The 20746-nt window shown below is 42.3% G+C and overlaps 1 protein-coding gene across 9 annotated transcripts in view; it reads left to right on the top strand.

Annotated features, from left to right (window-relative positions):
- The window catches only part of LOC132416625 (zinc finger protein 805), a 92110-nt gene extending 76455 nt beyond the window's left edge, over positions 1-15655 (top strand). For 5 of the 9 annotated variants that reach the window (XM_060000079.1, XM_060000078.1, XM_060000080.1 and 2 more), the window contains 3 exons: positions 7750-7845; positions 11713-11856; positions 12374-15655. In XM_060000079.1, the coding sequence (XP_059856062.1) occupies positions 7750-7845; positions 11713-11856; positions 12374-14340 (2207 nt within the window). In that variant the 3' untranslated portion in view covers positions 14341-15655. Of the gene's footprint in view, positions 1-68; positions 163-7749; positions 7846-11712; positions 11857-12373 lie in introns of all 9 variants that reach the window. The other 4 variants (XM_060000083.2, XM_060000084.2, XM_060000082.1 and 1 more) reach the window with 4 other exon arrangements.
- Positions 15656-20746: the final 5091 nt, after the last annotated feature.

The following is a 20746-nucleotide window of genomic DNA, read 5'->3' as shown; positions in this document are numbered from 1 at the left end:
CCTCTGCACAGCTTCAGTTATTTTCTGGACTCACCTCTTGCTGCCTGGTCTCCTTGTATCTCACTTAGGGAGAGTTGGACAAGAAACATAGTTTGCCTTTGGTCACAGCCAAAGGAGAAGGATGTGTTGGGAGGAAATGGAGGTGTCTCACAGAACCCAAAGGTAGGAATTTCTGCTGAACTCCTTGAGGGACTGATATAGCGACTTAGAGAAGCATGATTATGCCCTGGCTTCTGGGTCTCTTGTTCTGCCTTCTCTCGTGGGCCTGCTCATGTCACTTTGTTTTCACAGTGGTTTTTTCTGCTGCAGCTATTTTGCAGAAGGAGGTAGTCACTAAGTCCTTGCTCTCTGAGGCCCACTCACTCCTCATCTCTGTTTCTTGCTGTATGTTTATCTTGTTTCTCTGTTCATGCTGTACTCAGTTAATTCTCCCAGCACACTGTACTCAACAAGTAAGGGAAATAGGGCCATTGTTGTGAGTCCTTCCTAAAGCTTAATCCATTCAACTTAAAAGGCACAACTTGGTTGTCAACAGCTCTGCTTTGCATTTTTTATCCGTCCTTTTGTGAAATGTTGATTAGAATAAATGATATATGATGTTCGTGCAAATGTCTCTATTTGACCAAATCACTGTGTGGGATTCCAAACCCAAGTTTTTATTTTTAGTAGTTCATGAAATGCTGAATTCTGGCATCTCCATGTCTGCTCCTTCCTCTGGCCCTGTTTCCTGAGGATTGACTCCTCTGCTCATGTCCCCCTCTCACCACCACAGCCCACTTGGTCTGAGGCTGCTGACTCCCACGGGGAAGTGTTTGCTGTTTCCTTCTTCGTGTAGCACTTGGGAGTCCAGGGTCTGGTGCTAGACCCCTGGTGTCTAATCCCTGCTCTGCTGCTTATGAGCTGTGTGTTCCTGGGCAGGTTACTGAACGCTTCTGTGTGTCAGTTATCTCATAGGTAGTATCTCATGAAGTAATATAGTACCTGCTTCACACGTCTGTCGTGAGGGTGAATGGCTCAGAATAGTGTGTGGTGATGCCTGGCTGTGTGCAGGGTTAGCAATTGTGACTCCTGCTGCTGTCACTACTGTTAGTGATATCATCGTCGTCCTTGTTGTCATGGTCATCACCCTACACTTGGACTCAGCATTTTCTGGAACAGTGTTGTGTAGTTTTGTAGTTAAATACAGATGCCAGATGCCAGAGATGACTAGACTTTGGTTTTCATCTTGGCTCAGCCATTCATCGTGTCCATGGTTTCAGCAAATCATTTTATCTGCCTGAGCCTCTGTTTCTTCGTCTATAAAATGGTGCTTATTGCAATATGTACTTCATGTGGGTGCTATAAGGAAATCCTAAAATAGAATTTTTCATGCAAGGCCCACAGGAAGGTCAATATAACGCTTTGCTTAGGACCTAAAAAAGACTTAGATCCATGAAGACATTTACCTTGTTCCTGAATGAAAAGACTCAATATTTTAAATATGTATGTCATTTCATTTCTAAATTAGTTCATAAACTTAATTCAGTTTTTTCTTTATGCATTTAAATTGCTTGGCACAGTCCCTGGAATATGGTTATACCTATAAATAGTTATTATTTTTTTAAGACTTGTTTTTTTTTGAGCAGTTTTAGGTTCACAGCAAAATTGAGAGGTAAGTATAGAGATTTCCCATATACCCTCTCCCCCCACACGAGCATACCCTCCCTCATTCTCAATATTCTCACCAGAATGGTACATTTGTTACAGTTAATTCATCTACACTGACACATCATGATCACCCAAAGTCCATAATTGACATTAGGGTTCACTCTTGGTGTTGTACACTCCATGGGTTTGGACAACTGTATAATGACATGTATCCATCATAGTATCATACAGAATTTTTTTGTTGCCCTAAGAGTCCTCTCTATTCATCCTTGCCCCCTCACCAACCACTGATCTTTTTTACAGTCTCCATTTGTGTTTTCCAGAATGTCATATAGCTGGAATCATAGAGTATGTAACCTTTTTGATTGGCTTCTTTCACTTAGTAATATGCATTTGTTTCTCATTCATGGCTTGGTAGCATGTTTCTTTTTAGTGCTGAATAATATTTTACTGTCTAGATTTACCATCGTTTATCCATTTACCTACTGAAGAACATCTTGGTTGCTTCCAAGTTTTGGCAATTATGAATAAAGCTGCTGTAAACATCTGTGTGCAGGTTTTTATGTGGCCATAAGTTTTCAGCACCTTTGGGTAAATAGCGAGAACTGTGATTGATGGATCCTATGTTGAAGGTATATTTAGTTTTTTAAGAACCCACCAAACTGTCTTCAAAATGGTGGTATCATTTTGCATCCCCACCAGCATTAAATGAGAGTTCCTGCTGCTCCGCATCCTTGCTAGCATTTGGTGTTGTCAGTGTTCCAAGTTTTGACCTTCCTTCCTCCCTCCCTCCCTCCCTCCCTTCTTTTCTTTCATTTATATTTATTTATTTATGACTGCTTTGCATCTTCGTTGCTGCGTGTGGGATTTCTCTAGTTGCAGCGAGCAAGGGCTACTCTTTGTTGCGGTGCGTGGATTACTCTTGTTGTGGTGTGCAGCCTTCTCGTTGCGGTAGCTTCTCCTGTTGCGGAGCATGGGCTCTAGGCCCGCGGGCTTCAGTCGCTGTGACACTCAGGCTCAGTAGTTGTGGCATGTGGGCTCTAGAGTGCAGGCTCAGTAGTTGTGGCTCAAGGGCTTAGTTGCTCTGCGGCATGTGCGATCTTCCCAGACCAGGGCTCGAACCTGTGTCCCCTGCATTGGCAGGTGGATTCTTCACCATTGCACCACCAGGGAAGTCCCTTGACCATTCTAATAGGTATGTAGTAGTAACTTGTTTTAATTTGCATTTCTCTGATGATATATTCTGTGGAGCATCTTTTCATATGCCTGTTTGCTGTGTGTATATTGTCTTTGGTGAGATGTGTTTTAAGGTCTTTGGTGAGGTGTCTGTTAAGGTATTTGGCTATTTTAAAATTGGGTCGTTTTTGTTTTCTTACTTTCTAATTTTAAGAGATATTTGTGTATTTTGGATAACTGTCCTTTATCAGATACGTCTTTTGCAAATATTTTCTCCTACTGTGTGGCTTGTCTTCTCATCCTTTGGCAGAGCAGAAGTTTTTAATTTTTATGAAGTCCAGCTTATCAATCATTTCTTTCATGGATTATGCCTTTGGTGTTGTATCTAGAAAGTTATCACATACCCATACTCATCTAGGTTTTCTCCTATAATATCTTCTAGGAATTTTATGGTTTTGTGTTTTACATTTAGATCTGTGATCCATTTTGAGTAAATTTTTGTGAAGGGTATAAGGTCTGTCTAAGGTAATTTTTTTTTATATGTGGATGTCCTGTTCTAGTACCATTTGTTAAAAAAACTAGCTTTGCTAGCTATTGTATTGCTTTTGTACCTTTGTCAAAGATCAGTTGACTGTATTATGTGGGTCTATTTCTGGGCTTTCAATTCTGTTCCATTGATCTTTCACCAACATCACACTGTCTTCATTACTATAACTTTATTGTAAGTCTTGAGGTTGGATTAGCGTCAGTCCTCCCACTTTGTTCTTCAATACTGTGTTGGCTGTTCTGGGTCTTTTGCCTCTCCATATAAACTTAATCAGTTTTGGATATCCACAAAATGATTTGCTGAGATTTTGATTGGTATTGCATTGGATCTATAGATCAAATTGGGAAGAACTGACATCTTGACAGTACTGAGTTTTCTTATCCATGAACATAAAATCTCTCTCCATTTATTTTGTTCTTTGATTTCATTCATCAGAGCTTTGTGGAGTTCCTCATATAAATCTTGTACATATGGGCTTCCCTGGTGGCGCAGTGGTTGAGAGTCCGCCTGCCGATGCAGGGCACACAGGTTCGTGCCGCGGTCCGGGAAGATCCCACATGGCGCGGAGCGGCTAGGCCCGTGAGCCATGGCCGCTGAGCCTGCACGTCCGGAGCCTGTGATCCGCAACGGGAGAGGCCACAACAGTGAGAGGCCCGCGTACCACAAAAAAAAAAAAAATCTTGTACATATTTTCTTAGATTTATACCTAAGTATTTCATTTTGTAGGAGTGCTAATGTAAATGATAATGTGCCAAAGGGCAACTAATCTAAGTCTGCTTTCAAATAACACTATATCACTTCACTGGTAACATGAGACCTTATAACAAAATATTCTGTCCTCCCATCCTTCGTATCATTGCTGCCATTTGTTTCACTATGTAAGTGCATATATAATGGGAATATATATTTTATACATATATAAAAATAAGCATTTATATGTATGTATGTATATGTATAAGTGTGTGTAAGCTATGTACATAAGCATAATTGAATACATTATTACTATTATTATTCTGAACACAATGTTACCTGTTAGATTGGTTAGACAACTAAAAGTTTTAACTTTACCTTCTTTTATTCCTCCTGCAGTATTCCTCCTTTCTATATTTAGATCTGAGTTTCTGACCTATATCATTTTCCTTCTCTCTACAGAAGTTAATTTAACATTTCTTATAAGATAGGTCTACTGGCAACAGATTCCCTCAATTTTTGTTTCTTTGAGAAATTCTTTATTTCTCTTTCAGTTTTGAAGGATAATTTCACAGGGTGTGGAATTCAAGATTGATGAGGTTTTTCTCTGAACACTTTAAATCTTTCAACTCTCTTATGTGATTTCTGAGGAGAAATCATATGTAATTCTTGTATTTGTTCCTGTATAGGTAAGATGTTTTGTTTTGTTTTGACCTTCGTCTTCTTTCTGGATTTTTTCTTTATCTTCAATTTTCTGTAGTTTTTAAATGGTATGCCTAGGTGTGGTTGTTTGGTTTTTTTGTTGGGGGACAGGGGTGGGGGTAGTAGGCATTTATCATGCTTGGTGTTCTCTTGGCTTTCTGGATCTGTGGTTTGGTGTTTGACATTAATTTTGGGAAATTCCCAGTCATTATTGTTTCCTGTATTTCTTCTGTTTCTTTTTCTCATTTTTTCTCCTTTTTAAATTCGCATTACTTTATATTACAACTTTTATAGTTCTGTGGTCCTTGGATATTCTGTTTTTTTCAGTCTTTGTCCTCTTTGCTTTCAGTTTTGAAGGTGACTATTGATATATTCTCAAACTCAGAGATTCTTTCTTTAGCTGTGTCCAGTCTACTGATAAGTCCACCAGAGGCATTCTTCAGTGTTATTTGATATGTAGCATTTTTTATTTTTGGTTCTTAATTAGGATTTCCTTCGATGTGCTTACATTCCCCCTCTGTTTTTGCATGCTGTCTACTTTGTTCATTAAGCCCTTAGCATATTAATCAGTGTCATTTAAAATCCCTGATCTGATAATTCCAGCATCCCTGACATGTCAGGTTCTGATGCTTGCTCTGTCTCTTCAAATTGTGTTCTTTGACTTTTAGCGTGACTCATAATTTTTTTTGATAGCTGCACATGATATACTGGGCAAAAGTAACTGCTGTAAATAGGCCTTTAGGAATGTGGTGGGCGGGACTTCCCTGGTGGTGCAGTGGTTAAGAATCTGCCTGCCAATGCAGGGGACACGGGTTCGAGCCCTGATCTGGGAAGAACCCACATGCCGCGGAGCAACTAAGCCCATGTGCCACAACTACTGAGCCCGTGTGCCACCACTACTGAGCCTGTGTTCTAGAACCCACAAGCCACAACCTCTGAAGCCTGTGCACCTAGAGCCCATGCTCCACAACAAGAGAAGCCACCGCAATGAGAAGCCCGTGCACTGCCGCGAAGAGTAGCCCCCGCTCACCACAACTAGAGAAAGCCCACGTGCAGCAATAAAGACCCAACACAGCCAAAAATAAAATAAATTTTTAAAAAAATGTAGTGGCAGGGCAGGAGGGAAAGAGTGTTCTTATAGTTCTGATTTGGTCCCAGTCTTTTAGTGGGCCTATCCCTCTGGACTGTGAATGTCACAAGTGTTTATCTCCTCCACTAAGGTAGGACAGGATGGCCAAAGTTGACTGGAGTTGGGTATTTCCCTTCTTCCAGGCCATTTAGGCTCTGATAAAACCCCAGCAGTTTAGGATCTGGTTAACTAGTTTCTTCTGAGGACAGGCCTGGTTAAAGAGAGTGCTCTGGTATATTTCATAATTGGTTCTTTTTCCTTCCCCCCTGCCAGAAGCCCAAGGGGATTTTTCTCTTCTATTTTTTGTGGGAACTTGGTTGAGCTTCTGGAGAGAAATTTCATAGTGACTGTATCCCCTGGAGGTTTTTTTTTACTGTCAGGGTTGTCTGCACTGAACCTCCACCAATCCATTCATTATCGTTCAGGTTTTCTATCCTGGCGCTGATTCCTGTGGCAGTTTCTGCTCATGAGTCTCTGCTCTTGTAAGCTGTGACTCACTGTATTCCCGGTGTCTCCAGTCCTGGGGATAGCAGTTTACCTTGTTTCCTCCCCTTATTGATCCAAGAAGACTTGTTGACTTTTCAGTCTGTTCAGTTTGCCACTTGTTGTTAGGATGGAGTGGCGACCTGGAATCTCCTTACAGGCAGAACTGGAAACAAGAAGTCGACTAAATATTAGTTTTGACTTAACTGTTAGGATTTAAAAATTCCATGGCAACATGGCAGATTGATGAAGCACCTGGGCTCAGGAGCCACAGTTCAGTGAAATCTCAGAAAGTGACATTTGAGCTGAGACCCAAAGAATTAGAGTAATCTAGAACGAGCAAAGTAGGGGAAAAAACAGCCTTCCAGTTAGAAGGGACAGCACGTGCAAAGGCCCTGTGGTTGCAGGGAACATGACTCCTGACAGCTGAAGAAAGACTCCTTCGCTTTCCACTGCCCTGTCCCTGAGCCCCGTGCTGAGCATGTAGCAGACAGGAGTGAACATTTGCTTAGTGATGACAAACGAATCCTGAGCTTTGGTTCAGGATCTGCAGATGCGCTTTCTGTGCGGGTCCTGGTACCTTTGCCATTGATTTATCTACAGTCTTTACCCCCACATCGGTTGATATATGTTTGGGTACACATGACAGACCAGCTCAAACAGTCTACACCCTGAAAGAAGCAGCTCAGAGGTGATGCTGGCTTCCAGGTTGAGGGTGCCAACCCAGGTATCTGTTTCTTTGCTTCCTTGGTTCTGATGCTCAGGCTGGTTCCCTCACAGGAGTCGCAAGATGCTTCTGGATGGCAGGAGCTGCGGGGGCCTCACTCAGCCCTTCCTGAAATAAAGCTTTCTTTTTACTCAGAGCAGCTGTCGTAGGTCACCTGCCTACCTTAGATACGGATGATGCCGTTTGTGGGATGATGGAGACCAGGGCTTCTTAGCCTGCCAGGTTGGCTACTATCACCTGGGGAGCGTTTAAAGTCTGATGCCCAGGCCCTTCCCAGAGATTTTGTTTGAACTGCTGTGTGGTGGTAGCTGGGCACCCCAGGTGTTGCTGATGCACAGGAGGTTGATGTCCCTGACTTGAATGAATTAGAAAACGTCTTCAGGAGGTACATCTGAACAGTGCTGGGTTCTGTGGGATGGAGATCAAAGGGAGTTGGTGCTGTCTGTGCAGCCAGCACTAATGTCTACAGTCTTCAGGGACAAAGGATGGTGTTTTTACAGTTTGTTTCCTAGTTGCAGCATTTTGTTTGCCTAGATGGGAGCAGCTGCATTCCGAGGTCTCTTCCAAATCCTGCAGTCCCAATCTGGGTTGAGAGGTTTCTTTCTTCTCACCAAAATCCTCATGTTCTCTTTTTTTCTCTGTGAACAGGATGTCCTTTGCCCAAGCCAGAGCTGATCCACCCACTGGAGCACAGCCCAGAGTTACAGACGTGGAAGAGAGGCCTCTCCCCAAGCTCCTGCCCAGGTAAGTGCCAACAGCTGGCCAAGCGGGCATCACAGCAGGTTGCAGACAGCAGGAGGACCATTGCCTATAAAATTTGTGAGAATTTTCTTGTCATGGTCTCTCTGGAGGCATGGTATCTGTGGAACCTTTTAACCTGTGGTCCTTCTACCCTATAACACTCTCCACTGCTCCTGGGGAGGTGTGGGGCGTATCAGGTAAGTTCAGGCTCTCGGCTCCATGTACTTGGGCTTAAAAACTAGGTGTGACACACCACACAGCCTTGTGGCCCTGGGGAAGTTCCATGATCCTGTTGTGCCTTTGTATATAAGTTTGGCCAAGGTAAACCTAGCTGTTCTAACAGGTGTGTTCCAAAATCTCCATGGCTCAGCACACGAAAAGTGTTTTTCTTGAACCAAGGGTGATGCGGATCAGTAGGAAGCTCTGATCACACAGTTATTCAGGGACTCAGCTACCTTCTGTCATCAGCGTGGGACCTTCAGGGTTCCTGGCATCCTCCATCTGGCAGAGGGAAAACAGAGAAGGGAAAATGTCACACCCACTTCCAACACATTGTTTCCACTCACATTCCACTGACAAGATACTCGACTTTGTCATTTGGTGCCTGGGGCTGGGATAGGAGGCTGAGTGTTTTCAAGGAGAGGAATGAAATGGTTTGATTAGTGTGGTCTGTTACACTCAGTCTGTTCCTGAGAAATTGTAGTCATAATCGATTCTGTCTCATTGGGTGGTTGGAGGATGTAATAGATTATGTATGAAACTGCTTCTCACTTGGTCTGACCCATAGTGAGTGGCTCAGCAAAAGTAAGCTATTAGTATTATTAACATCATGGGATTAGTGCTAGTGAGTAATGATAGTATCTCATATTTCCTTCTGAACTGCAAGTAAACAGGGCCTTTCCAACTATGCTGTCTATCTTACCCTTTCCCACCTTCTCCATCCACCCACACTCTGAGCGTCAGTCAGACACCCAGAAGCACTCCTCCGCCCTAGTCTTCCTATCCCTTCTGTTTGCTTAAACCTCAAGGCACCTCATGCTCAACATGCCTAAGAGGGGGCTTTTGACCTTGCCCGTTCCTCCCACCTCCCGTGCATGTTAGAAGGCTGGGTTCAGCCTCAGATAACTCCTCAACACCCCCGTCTCCACCAAGCCCTCCAAATGCTGTCCGTTTTGCATGCACGCCTCCTGAGTCTGTCACCTCCACCACCAGGAGAAGATGTCCCCCCCACAACCTCGGTCCAGGTTTTCAGCTTTTGCCTGGGTGATGCCAGCACACTCCTGGCTGGTCTCCCCACACCTCCTCTGTGCCTCTAGTCAGCTCTGTCTCCCACGGTGGCCCCCGCAGCCACCAAGATCTTGTTCCCAACCTTCAGCACTCCCCCAGCCACAGAGCCCTCAGCACGTTTTCATGTCGAAGGTAGAGCTTGTGGGACTTCCCTGGTGGTCCAGTGGTTAGGGCTTTGTCTACCAATGCAGAGGGTGCAGGTTCGATCCCTGGTTGAGGAGATAAGATCCTGCATGTCTCGCAGCCAAAACACCAAAACATAAAGCAGAAGCGATATTGTAACACATTCAATGAAGATTTTAAAAATGGTCCACATCAAAAAAAACTTAAAAAAGAAAATAGAGCCTGTATCCTTGTGTTGCTTGATCCTTAAACCCTTCTACATTCATCTAAATCTCTCATATGTGTAGCTTACCTCCTCACCTCCCTAGAGGAGATCTCACCCCTGACCAAGGCCAATTCATGTACAAGAGTCTAGGCCAAACCTTTTCAGGGAACTGCTGCTTCTCACTTTTTCTGCCTCTTTTGTAACAAAGATATGCTCAGTTGCCTCACATTCGGGGAAAGTAAATAGAAAATGCTTCTGCCTCTCTAATGGCTTCACACTGACATTGACTCTACTTTCCCTGTAAAATCCATCTTCTTGGAGAAGCTGTCTCATTCTTGCAAGAGATGTCTACACTTGAGTCCTGTCCATCACATTTACTAAAATTTTCTTGCACGTTTTGAATGAGGTGTAACTCACACCCTGTGTTGTGTAAAAGTCTTAAGAGGTTAACTTCATGAATGCTTGGGTATGTTTAACCCATGTAAGCACCACCTCAGTCAATATGTAGAATATTTCCAGCATCTCATTGGGATCTCATGTCCTCGATAGCCCCTTGTGCTTGGTAACCCCTATTTAGACTGTTGGCACCGATTCGTTTTGACTGTTGAACCCCATAGCATGCTGTCTGTCATATGTGTCTTCTTTTGATCATCATGTCTGAGATTCTTTTCATGTGGTTACCTGGGGTTGGAATTTGTTTACTCTTAATACGGTGTAATAGCTCATTGCTTGAAAAATTGCCCTTCATTGATCCATTCCCCTCCTGATGGGCACTCCTGTTGTTTTCAACTTAATGCTGCTGAGAATATTCATGTTATGTTTTTTGGTGCATGTAAGCACTGATTTCCGTTAGGAATACATTCTGGTATGTGTGCAGGTCAGGTCATGGAGTAGCTGTATGCTCAGCTTTGATAGAAACTGCCAGACAGTTCTGCAGAGTGTCTGCCCCCTTTAACATCCCCACCATTCATCTATGAAAGACTCCATCTGTCCCTATCCTTGGCAGCTCTTGGTAATGTTCTCTTTGCTCTTTGAGGTCTGGGGGAGGTTCCTCTGCACCACAGCACTGAAACTCTTCCTTACATGGTCACTGCTTTGCTCCTAATCTTCAAATACAGCACAACCATAAACGATCATGAGCAATGGACCACAATTTACTGAACACACCTGGCACTGTGCCCAGTGCTTTACAGACATTTTCTCATTTAGCTTTCACAACAGCCTATGAGGCAGACACTGAGAGCCTCTCAGTTTTTCAGAGAAGGAATCTTAGACAAGAAACAGCTAAGAATTTGTCCAACATTAGCTGGCTGGGTACAGGCAGAATTTGAGTCGAGTTGTTCTGCTCCAGAGTGAGCACTCTTGACCGCCACGCCAAATGAGCTCAGGACGCAAGACAGACTTTCCAGACTGTGTCGTGTTTGAGCATTTGACCCTCTTGGATTCTTTGTCCCTCTTCTCACTGGACTTTCATTCTCCTTCTCTGGTCATCACTTGAATGTTGGCTCGTCGGGCATCTCATGGCTCATTCTCTTTACTCTTAAATGCTCTCCAAGGTTAATCCACACATTCTCATTCTCACACCTCCAATTTACATGCTGCCTAACTAGGTCCCAGGTGTACATTATTGGACTAACCCATAATAAAAAATTAAAGCTAATTAATTGACTTTTTTGCCCTGTGTCTGGCACCCTCCAGAACATGGTATATGTAGTGTTTCACTTCATCCTCATAGCAGTCCTACAAGGTGGGCTCTATTTTTAGCTTTATTTTTCAGAAGAGGAAAATGAAGGCCTATGGAATTTGAGTGCCTTACCAGATTTATTTTTAGCTTTATTTTTCAGAAGAGGAAAATGAAGGCCTATGGAATTTGAGTGCCTTACCAGATGCTACAAAGCTAATATTGTGTTCTTTTGGAATTTGGGCCTAGGGTTTTTGTGGTCAGAGACCATGTTCTTAACCATAATACTCATGTGACCTCTAACTTTTGTTTAGTGGACCTCAGGTACGGGTTTCAGTTAATCATAAACCTTGGTTTTATGGGGACATTGTCATCACTGATTAATCAATGACCTTGATTAATTGATGTATTAATTAAATTATTTGCTCCTTTGTTTCTTTTTGAAAATAATATTCTTAACATCACCAAACTCCAGAATGAGAACATTACTCATACCGTTCTGTCTTAGTCTGGCTGCTGTAACAAGAATGCCACGGAGTGGGCACCTCAAGTAACAAACGTTTATTTCTCGCAGTTCGGGAGTCTGGGAAATCCAGGATCAAGGGGCTGGCAGATCTGGCACCTGATGAGGGCCTGCTCCTTGGTGTGCAGATGGCAGGCTTCTCATTCTGTCCTCACATGGCAGAGAAAAGAAGCAAGCTCCTTAGTATCTTTTCTGGTAAGGACACTAATCCCATCTTGGGAGCTTATCCTCTCATGCACGGCAGTTCCCTGATTCTGGAAGATTCTGTGCCTTTGTTCGTTGTATTTCCAAAGGCTGAAAGGGCCTTCCCATTTTCTCTATACGTCAGAAGGTCTGGCTGCATCTGGGAAGCCTGCATGACCTCTTCCTGTCTCCCACCTACTGCACTAGGTGCCCCTTTGCTGGCTTCCTGTAGCACCTTGAGATGTTCTGGCTTCGAGCACTCACCACACACAGTGTCTTCATTCCTTTGTCTACCTGTCCCTCATCTCCAGACATTCTGTCCCCTGTCCATGCTGTCCCTTTGGGTTTTCCCTCTAAAATTTTCAAGAATCTAAGAACCAAAAAGAAAGAAATTGCACACCTGGGTTTCAGAGATTTGAAAACGCAGCAGGTACAGAGCCACTATTTTCATCTTCTCACTGACATGGTGATTTAGTTTCTTCTGTGTTGCCATCACTTATATGCCTTTTGTGTATTGTATTCCCTTCAGGTGGCAACACAAAAGCTGATACCACAGAGCCTACCCCTTCTCACCGGGCGTTGTCTGAGGAAGTCTCACCCCAGGAACAACTGACTCAGCGAGCCTCAGGGGACTCCCTGTTGGGACAAACCAAGGATCAGGATGGGCCACTGGAAATGCATGAAGTCCACTTGAGACCAGGGATGGACCCCCAGAGGGAGAAGCCCTCTGGGAAAATGAGCCCTGAACATGGTGGTTTAGGGACACATGATGGTCTTCACTCAAGGATTGTTCAGCAGCAAGTCTTTCCAGGAGATATTCTTTATGAATGTGACTCACGTGGACCAGTGAAAGGACCCTTGATACATGAAGGGAAACACCTCTATAAGTGTGAGGAATGTGGGAAAGTTTTTAACAAGAATTGGTTCCTTGTTCGACATGAGCAGATTCACTCTGGCGTGAAGCCCTATGAATGCACAGAGTGTGGGAAAACCTTTATTAAGAGCACACACCTCCTCCAGCACCACATGATCCACACCAGGGAGAGGCCCTATGAGTGCACAGAGTGCGGGAAGGCCTTCAACCGCAGGTCACACCTCACGAGGCACCAGCGGATTCACACTGGAGAGAAGCCTTACAAGTGCAGTGAGTGTGGAAAGGCCTTCACCCACCGCTCCAATTTAGTCTTACATAACAGAAGCCACACTGGTGAAAAACCCTTTGTGTGCAAAGAATGTGGGAAAGCCTTTCGAGATAAGACAGGTTTCCTTCGACACTACATCATCCACACGGGAGAGAAGCCCTTTGAGTGTGTGGAGTGTGGGAAATCCTTCAACCGCAGATCACATCTCACCTGGCACCAGCAGATTCATAGTGGAGTGAGACCCTTTGAATGCAATGAATGTGGGAAAGGCTTTTGTGACAGCACAGACCTCATCCAACACTATGTCATCCACACTGGAGAGAAGCCATACAAGTGCCTTGAGTGCGGGAAGGCCTTCTACCGCAGGTCACACCTCAAGCAGCACCAGCGGAGTCATACCGGGGAGAAGCCCTATGTGTGCGGTGAATGTGGAAAGGCCTTTACCCACTGTTCCACTTTTATCTTACATAAAAGAGCCCACACTGGAGAAAAACCCTATGAATGCAAAGAATGTGGGAAAGCCTTTAGTAATCGGTCAGACCTCATTCGACACTTCAGCATCCACACTGAAGAGAAGCCTTATGAGTGCATGGAGTGTGGGAAAGCCTTTAACCGTAGGTCATACCTCACCAGACACCAGCGGATTCACAGTGGAGAGAAGCCCTATGAATGCATGGAATGTGGCAAAGCCTTTTGCCAAAGGGCAAACCTCATTCGACATGCCATCATCCACACTGGAGAGAAGCCCTATGTGTGCACTGAATGCGGAAAGGCCTTTACCTACTGCTATACTTTTATCTTGCATAAAAGGGCCCATATTGGAGAAAAACCTTTTGAGTGCAAAGAATGTGGGAAAGCTTTTAGCACTAGGAAAGACCTCATTCGACACATTAGCATCCATGCTGGAGAGAAGCCCTATGAGTGCATGGAGTGCGGGAAGGCCTTTAACCGCAGGTCAGGCCTCACCAGGCACCAGCGGATTCACAGTGGAGAGAAGCCCTATGAATGCCTCGAGTGTGGGAAAACCTTCTGCTGGAGCACAAGCCTCATTCGACACTCCGTCATCCACACAGGAGAGAAGCCCTATGAGTGCAGTGAGTGTGGAAAGGCCTTCAGTCGCAGCTCATCCCTCACTCAGCATCAGAGGGTTCATACTGGGAGAAACCCTGTCAGTGTGACAGATGTGGGAAGAACCTTCACAAGTGGGCAGTCCTCAGTCAGTCTTCAAGAACTCCTATTGGGGAAAGACTTTTTGCATGTAACGACTAAGGAAAATCTTTTGCCAGAGGTAGCATCTTACTCAGAATCTGATCATTCATACCAAAGAGAAACCTCTCATTTTTCTTCCCCATGAGAAAAGCTATTGCAGGATATCAGTTGTCATCTAAAGAGTCATCTTAGAAATGGCCTCAGCCTAGAAACTTATTCTGTATCTGAAAATTCACACAGGAGAGTGATCCAATCTTTATTGTGCACTTAGCAAAACCCTCAGCCACATCTTTCTCCTTAGCTTACGCTACAAAATTATCTCAGGGATATTTGTAAACAAAAGAGGAGGAGACGAGAAAAGAGAAAAATGCAAACACAGTTTTCAGATTTCAGTGATGAGCCTGTGGCAATTTGTCATCCCTTCCTTAGTTTAGTTGAGGCAAGGGGAGTGTTGTTGCAGAGATCAGAGGGCCTTGTTCCTTTTATTTGTCTTGAATATACATGCACCTGCTGTCCAGTGTCAGGAGAGTTAGTTGAGAGTATGTCTGAAAATATTTACTGCAAGCCAACTTTGTTCTACAACATCGTCTCTATCCTTGAGTAGCATATGTCTTTATGAGAAATATGAAGGCTTGACTTATGAAATACTTTCATATTTAAGGAGATAAAGATGTATGTATGAGTGGGCCCATTTTACTGCATATTTAAGACTGATTTTTTGAGAACATACTGTGTCATGTGTCTTTAACCACCCAACACTCATACTTAATCTACTTGTTCATTCTTTTTTTTTCTGTGGGGTGACAATGACAGTGTAGCTGTGCGACCTTTCCAGATGAATCCCAGTTCTTCCCTCTGATTCCTCCCTAGAGAGGTTTCTTCAGGTCCACCTCAGTGACTTTCTAGAGGTCAAATTAGAGCCAGAACAAAATAAAACACATAGCTAAATTAAGCTAAAGGATAATGATACATGCAGAGAGGTAGTCTCATTTTTAATCTTACAAAAGATTGTGTGAAGAGTCACTGTCAAGGAAAGTGACTAGAATTTTAACAGATGATATGAGCATGTGTGGGTGCAGGTACATGTGTGTTCCACAGTTGTTGCCATTGGCTTAGTCCCAGTATAATGACTAAATGACTAGTATCTTTTGTCAGGGTATTTTGAAATTACTTCTTTGGAGTTTTGGGTTTTTTTGTTTTTTTTGTTTTTTGTTTTTTTTTTTTGAGCAACGTGATAGTATTCCTTCATGTTAAGAAATATACTGTACAGAAAGACATAAAAATAATCATGCATTCACTCTGAACCCTCCTCAGGGCCTTTCAAATGACCGCATGTCTAGTTTTGTATTCCCATTGAAGGCCAAGTCATTTTTGTTATGTTAATCCATGGCATTATTGTGAAGGCCCCTTCTTCATGCTTTTCATGTCTTGTCTAAGAAGTCTTCAGCAAGCTCTAGGTCCTGAATATTTTCTCCTAAAAGTCTTATAGTTTTACATTATATATATATATATATATATATATATATATATATATATATATTTTTTTTTTTTTTTTTTTTTGGTACGCGGGCCTCTCACTGTTGTGGCCTCTCCCGTTGCGGGGCACAGGCTCCGGACGTGCAGGCTCAGCAGCCGTGGCTCACAGGCCCAGCTGCTCCGTGGCATGTGGGATCTTCCCGGACCGGGGCACGAACCTGTGTCCCCTGCATCGGCAGGCGGACTCTCAACCACTGCGCCACCAGGGAAGCCCTTACCTTTTATATTTAAATCTCTAGTCCATGTTGAATTAATTTTTGTATTACCATGTGAAGTTTAGGTTGTGTTTTTTGCCTCAGGATGTTCAGTTGTTCTGGTACCATTCGTGGAAAAGACTGCCCTGCCTCTATTGAAGTGAAGTTAGTAAAAAATAAGTTGGGCATATTCATTTTGGTCTATTTCTGAGTTCTTTATATTATCCCATTGATCTGGGTATTTAAACCTCTGCTAATACCACATTATCTTGAATACTGTAGCTATCATTAAATCTTAAAATTGGGTAAAGTGATTCCATCTTCTTTATTGTTTTTAAAAATTGATTTAGCTTTCCATGTCAATTTTTCCTTTGGTTTTCTATATAAATTTTATCATGTGTTTGTCTATATTTTAATAACATCTTGTGGGATTTTTTATAGATGATACATTGTGGGTCATTTTGGTGAGATTTGGCATCTTTATTATGTTGAGTCTTCCATTCCATGAACGTGGTATGTCTCTCCATTTATTTAGATTCTCTGATTTATTTCATTAGTGTTTTATAATTTTCACCTTACAGATTCTGAACATATTTTGTTAGATCTTCATCCATACACCTTTTCTTGGAGTCTTTATATGTGGTATTGAGATTTTAATTTCAGTTTGCTCATTATCATTACTGTTATAGGGAAATATTAATTTTTATATGTTGACCTTGTATCCTGTGCCCTTGTTGGACTCAGTTATTAGTTCTAGCAGCGTTTTTTTTTTTTTTTGTAGATTCATCAGGATTTTCTTCATAAGCAATAATGTTATCAGTGAATAGTGAACATCTTACTTCTTCCTTATGTGTATCAGTTTTATTTCCTTTTCCTGTCTTTATTCTACTAGCTAGAATTTCCTGTCCAATGTTGAATAGAAATGGTGAAAGAGCACACACTTGTCTTATTCTTTTTTTTTAATAAATTTATTTATTTTTGGCTGCATTGGGTCTTCATTGCTGCATGCAGACTTCTTCCTAGTTCTGGCGAGTGGGGGCTATTCTTCGTTGCAGTACACGGGCTTCTCATTGTAGTGGCTTCTCTTGTTGTGGAGCACGGGCTCTAGGCATGCAGGTTTCAGTAGCTGTGGCAGGCGGGCTCAGTTGTTGTGGCACATGGGCTTAGTTGCTCTGTGGCATGTGGGATCTTCCTAGACCAGGGCTCAAACCCATGTCTCCTGCATTAGCAGGAAGATTCTCAACTAGTGTGCCACCAGCGAAGCCCACTTGTCATGTTCTTAATGTTAAGGGGAAAGCATTCAGTGTTGCTTGACCATTAAATAAGATGATAGTGTGGGTTTTTATATAGATGTTTTTTAGTTTGGAAGGTTTCCTTCATTTGCTAAGAGCTTTCATTATGAATAGGTGTTGGATTTTGTCAGATGCCTTTTCTCCTTCAGTTGATGTGATCATATGTCTTTTCTTCTGTAGCCTGTTGATATGATGGATTGACTGGATTTGAATGTTGAACCAGCCTTGCATTTCTGCAGTAATCCCTGCAGTCATGGAACATGGAATATAATGATATGTATGTGTGTGTGTATATATACACACATTCCTTTTGCCAGTGTTTTGTTGAGAAATTTTATGTGTAAAATCATGAGCATATTGGTCTATATTTTATTTATTTATTTTTATACTGTTATTGGTATCTGAGTAATATTGGCCTCCCAAAATGAACTAAGAAGTGTTCCCCCACCCCCACCCCCTCCCCCCCAACCTGGATGAGATTTTGAGGAATTGGTTTTATTTCTTCTTTAAATGTTTGGTAGAATTCTCTGGTGAAACCATTTGGGCCTGGAGATTCCTTTTAATGTAATTTATTAATTGCATCTCATGAGACTATATAGGGATGTCATTAGTTCTCAAACATTGTAAAGCGAAGTCTCAAGTTGAATATCCTATAATAATTTAAAAACAAGGTTATGCTTTGAATAATAGGGCTTGAACACTTTAAAGGACCATAGAGACCCCTTCAATTTAATGATGAGAAAACTGAGGTGCAGAGAAGCCAGGTGACCAGCCCAAGCCCATATTCTCCAGACAAGGGCAGATCCCATCTATTTCTCCTAACTTACTGGACTGCTGTCCATTATACTGCTTATAAAAGCCCTATCAGGTCTTCCCTGGTGGCGCAGTGGTTGAGAGTTCGCCTGCTGATGCAGGGGACACGGGTTCGTGCCCCAGTCTGGGAAGATCCCACATGCCGCAGAGCGGCTGTGCCCGTGAGCCATGGCTGCTGGACCTGCGCGTCCAGAGCACTCCGCAACGGGAGAGGTCACAGCAGTGAGAGGCCCGTGTACCGCAAAAACAAACAAACAAAGAAAACAACCCCAAAAAGCCCATCAAATTGGCATTGGGGATGTCATTATTTTCAAAAAACATGTTCTCCAGTTTTGATTATCTTTGCTTCCTTCAGGCATGGATTATTTCGTATTTCATAACTTAATTTCCAAGCACATCTTTAAATGTTTTCATTCACATCTTCTGTTACTAACGTCTGTCCTGTTTTATTTCATTCTCCATTTTGTTTCATTCTATGCAAGTTAAAGAATTTTTTTGTGGTCCTATATCTTTAAATGTTTTCAATCACATCTTCTGTTTCTATTCTCTGTCCTGTTTTATTTCAGTCTCTGTTTTATTACAGTCTCTGTTTTATTACATTCTATGCAAGTTAGAGATTTTTTTTTTTTATGGTCCTATATATTGTCAGTTTTACCTATATTCAGTTTGTGCTAAAAAGCAAACATCCTGCAGTTGGTGTATGCAGTTCTATATGTATCTGTTAGGTCAGATTTATGCATTTTGGTGTATGAACCTAACAGAACATAACCAACATTATTCCTGCCTTATAAAAATTAATTACTGAGATAACATTAAAATATTCTAATTTGTTTATAGATTTAACTCTTTATTCTTATAGTAAAATTGTTTTATGTAAATTGAATTGATGTTTAAAATTGTGTACAAATTTTAAAGTATAATGTCTTCCTGCTATTTTCTTCCTTGTATCTATTTTTCAGATACAAATACACATTTTTATGTTTTTGTTTAATAAGTGTATATATTTTCCAAATTTTTATTTGCTTTATTTCTGTAACATATCTTCGAACTGTGACTTATAAACTGAATATTGCTGTATATTTTTCAACCCACTGAAAACTACTGACTACTAATTCAAACATTTATTCCATATACATTTCCTGTATGATGCATCTTCCTGTTGTGTGCTTATCTTTACTTCAGTTCTGTGTCTTATATACATTCTTTTAAAATTTTGTGTAGATTATTTACATTCTAAACTTCGCTTTTAGTTGGGAATGTATATACTCCTATTTTATTATTGCTTAAGCTAAAAATTATAATGTCTTTAACACAAAAAAGTATAGAGTTAATACCATTACCCTCCTTTTGCACGATGTAAGGGATATTATTGAGGATTGCATGGTAGGTTTTTTTGTTTTGTTTTGTTTTGTTTTTTGCGGTACGCGGGCCTCTCTCTGTTGTGGCCTCTCCCGTTGTGGAGCACAGGCTCTGGACGCACAGGCTTAGCGGCCATGGCTCACGGGGCCAGCCGCTCCGCGGCATATAGGGATCTTCCCGGACAGGGGCACGAACTCGTGTCCCCTGCATCGGCAGGCGGACTCTCAACCACTGCACCACCAGGGAAGCCCCTGCATGGTAGTTTTATTGTTCTCAACAAGGAGATGTTTTTCATGTTTTACACAGATAATGAATCAATTGTATTGATTCACACGTGCATCCTTCTCTTGGATCTTCATTCCTTCTGTCACTGCAGACTTTTCACCTGGGATCACTTTCCTCTGGCCTTAAATTTAACCTTAGGATTCATTTTGTGTGGGTTAGTTTTCTATTATGATTCTCATATTTCGTGCTCTGTTTTGAAAAACACTTTTGTTGAGTATAGAAATCTGTGTTGGCGGTTATTTCCTCAGCACCTTCACATGTCCTTCCATTATGTCCCTGACCCCACTATATGTTAGGTGTGAGTGGAGACAATTTATTTTGTGTTGATAGTTTCCTGGTGTTAAGGAACAGTACTTGAACCTGATACAAAGAACAACACACCCTAGAAATTGTAACGGTGAGATGGGCTTAGTCATTAGATGGGGTTTTGAGTTGTTGGAATAATAAAAGGATGACAGTGTAGAATGCATAGGAGAAATAATATGTATCTGGTGACCAGGTTGATGGATTGTGACATAAACTGACTAGATGATTAACAACCCCAATTTTCTCTTTCTGGATGCCTGGGAGGACAGCGTGTCTCCGCTTTCTTTACAGTTAACTTTGGGACCATGTGAATGAGACATGGCCAGTTAAATACAGGCAGAATTGATTGTGAATGTGTGTCTTAACTGTTCTTGCATTTGTGCACCATTCTGGGAATCTCCTCAGTGGTTCTAGATTTCACCCCTCCCCAGGATTTAGTGCTCCATTGCGTACTGTAGGTTCAGGAGATGGGTTGATGGTGTTTTGATGAGGACAGGACCTGATGACCTGAAAAACCTCTAAGCTTCAAGCTGGGCCATCTCCTGATCACATATTTGTACCTGGGTCTACCTGTCCTGAAGGTCAAGGGGAGGACAGGAGAGGGAGAGGGAGGCCCCAGTTACTGTGAACTAGATGACATGTCATCTTATGTCACAAACATGAAACCATATCAGCTCCACTCCAGTTAGACCTGAGGACAGTTAGTCCTGATGTTCTGAAGATCTGAATCATGTGGCTTTATTTGTAATGATGCAACTCTTTGGGC

Source organism: Delphinus delphis, chromosome 20 (assembly GCF_949987515.2).
Source record: "Delphinus delphis chromosome 20, mDelDel1.2, whole genome shotgun sequence".
Classification (NCBI taxonomy): Eukaryota; Metazoa; Chordata; class Mammalia; order Artiodactyla; family Delphinidae; genus Delphinus; species Delphinus delphis.
This window is presented reverse-complemented; position numbering and strand designations above follow the sequence as displayed.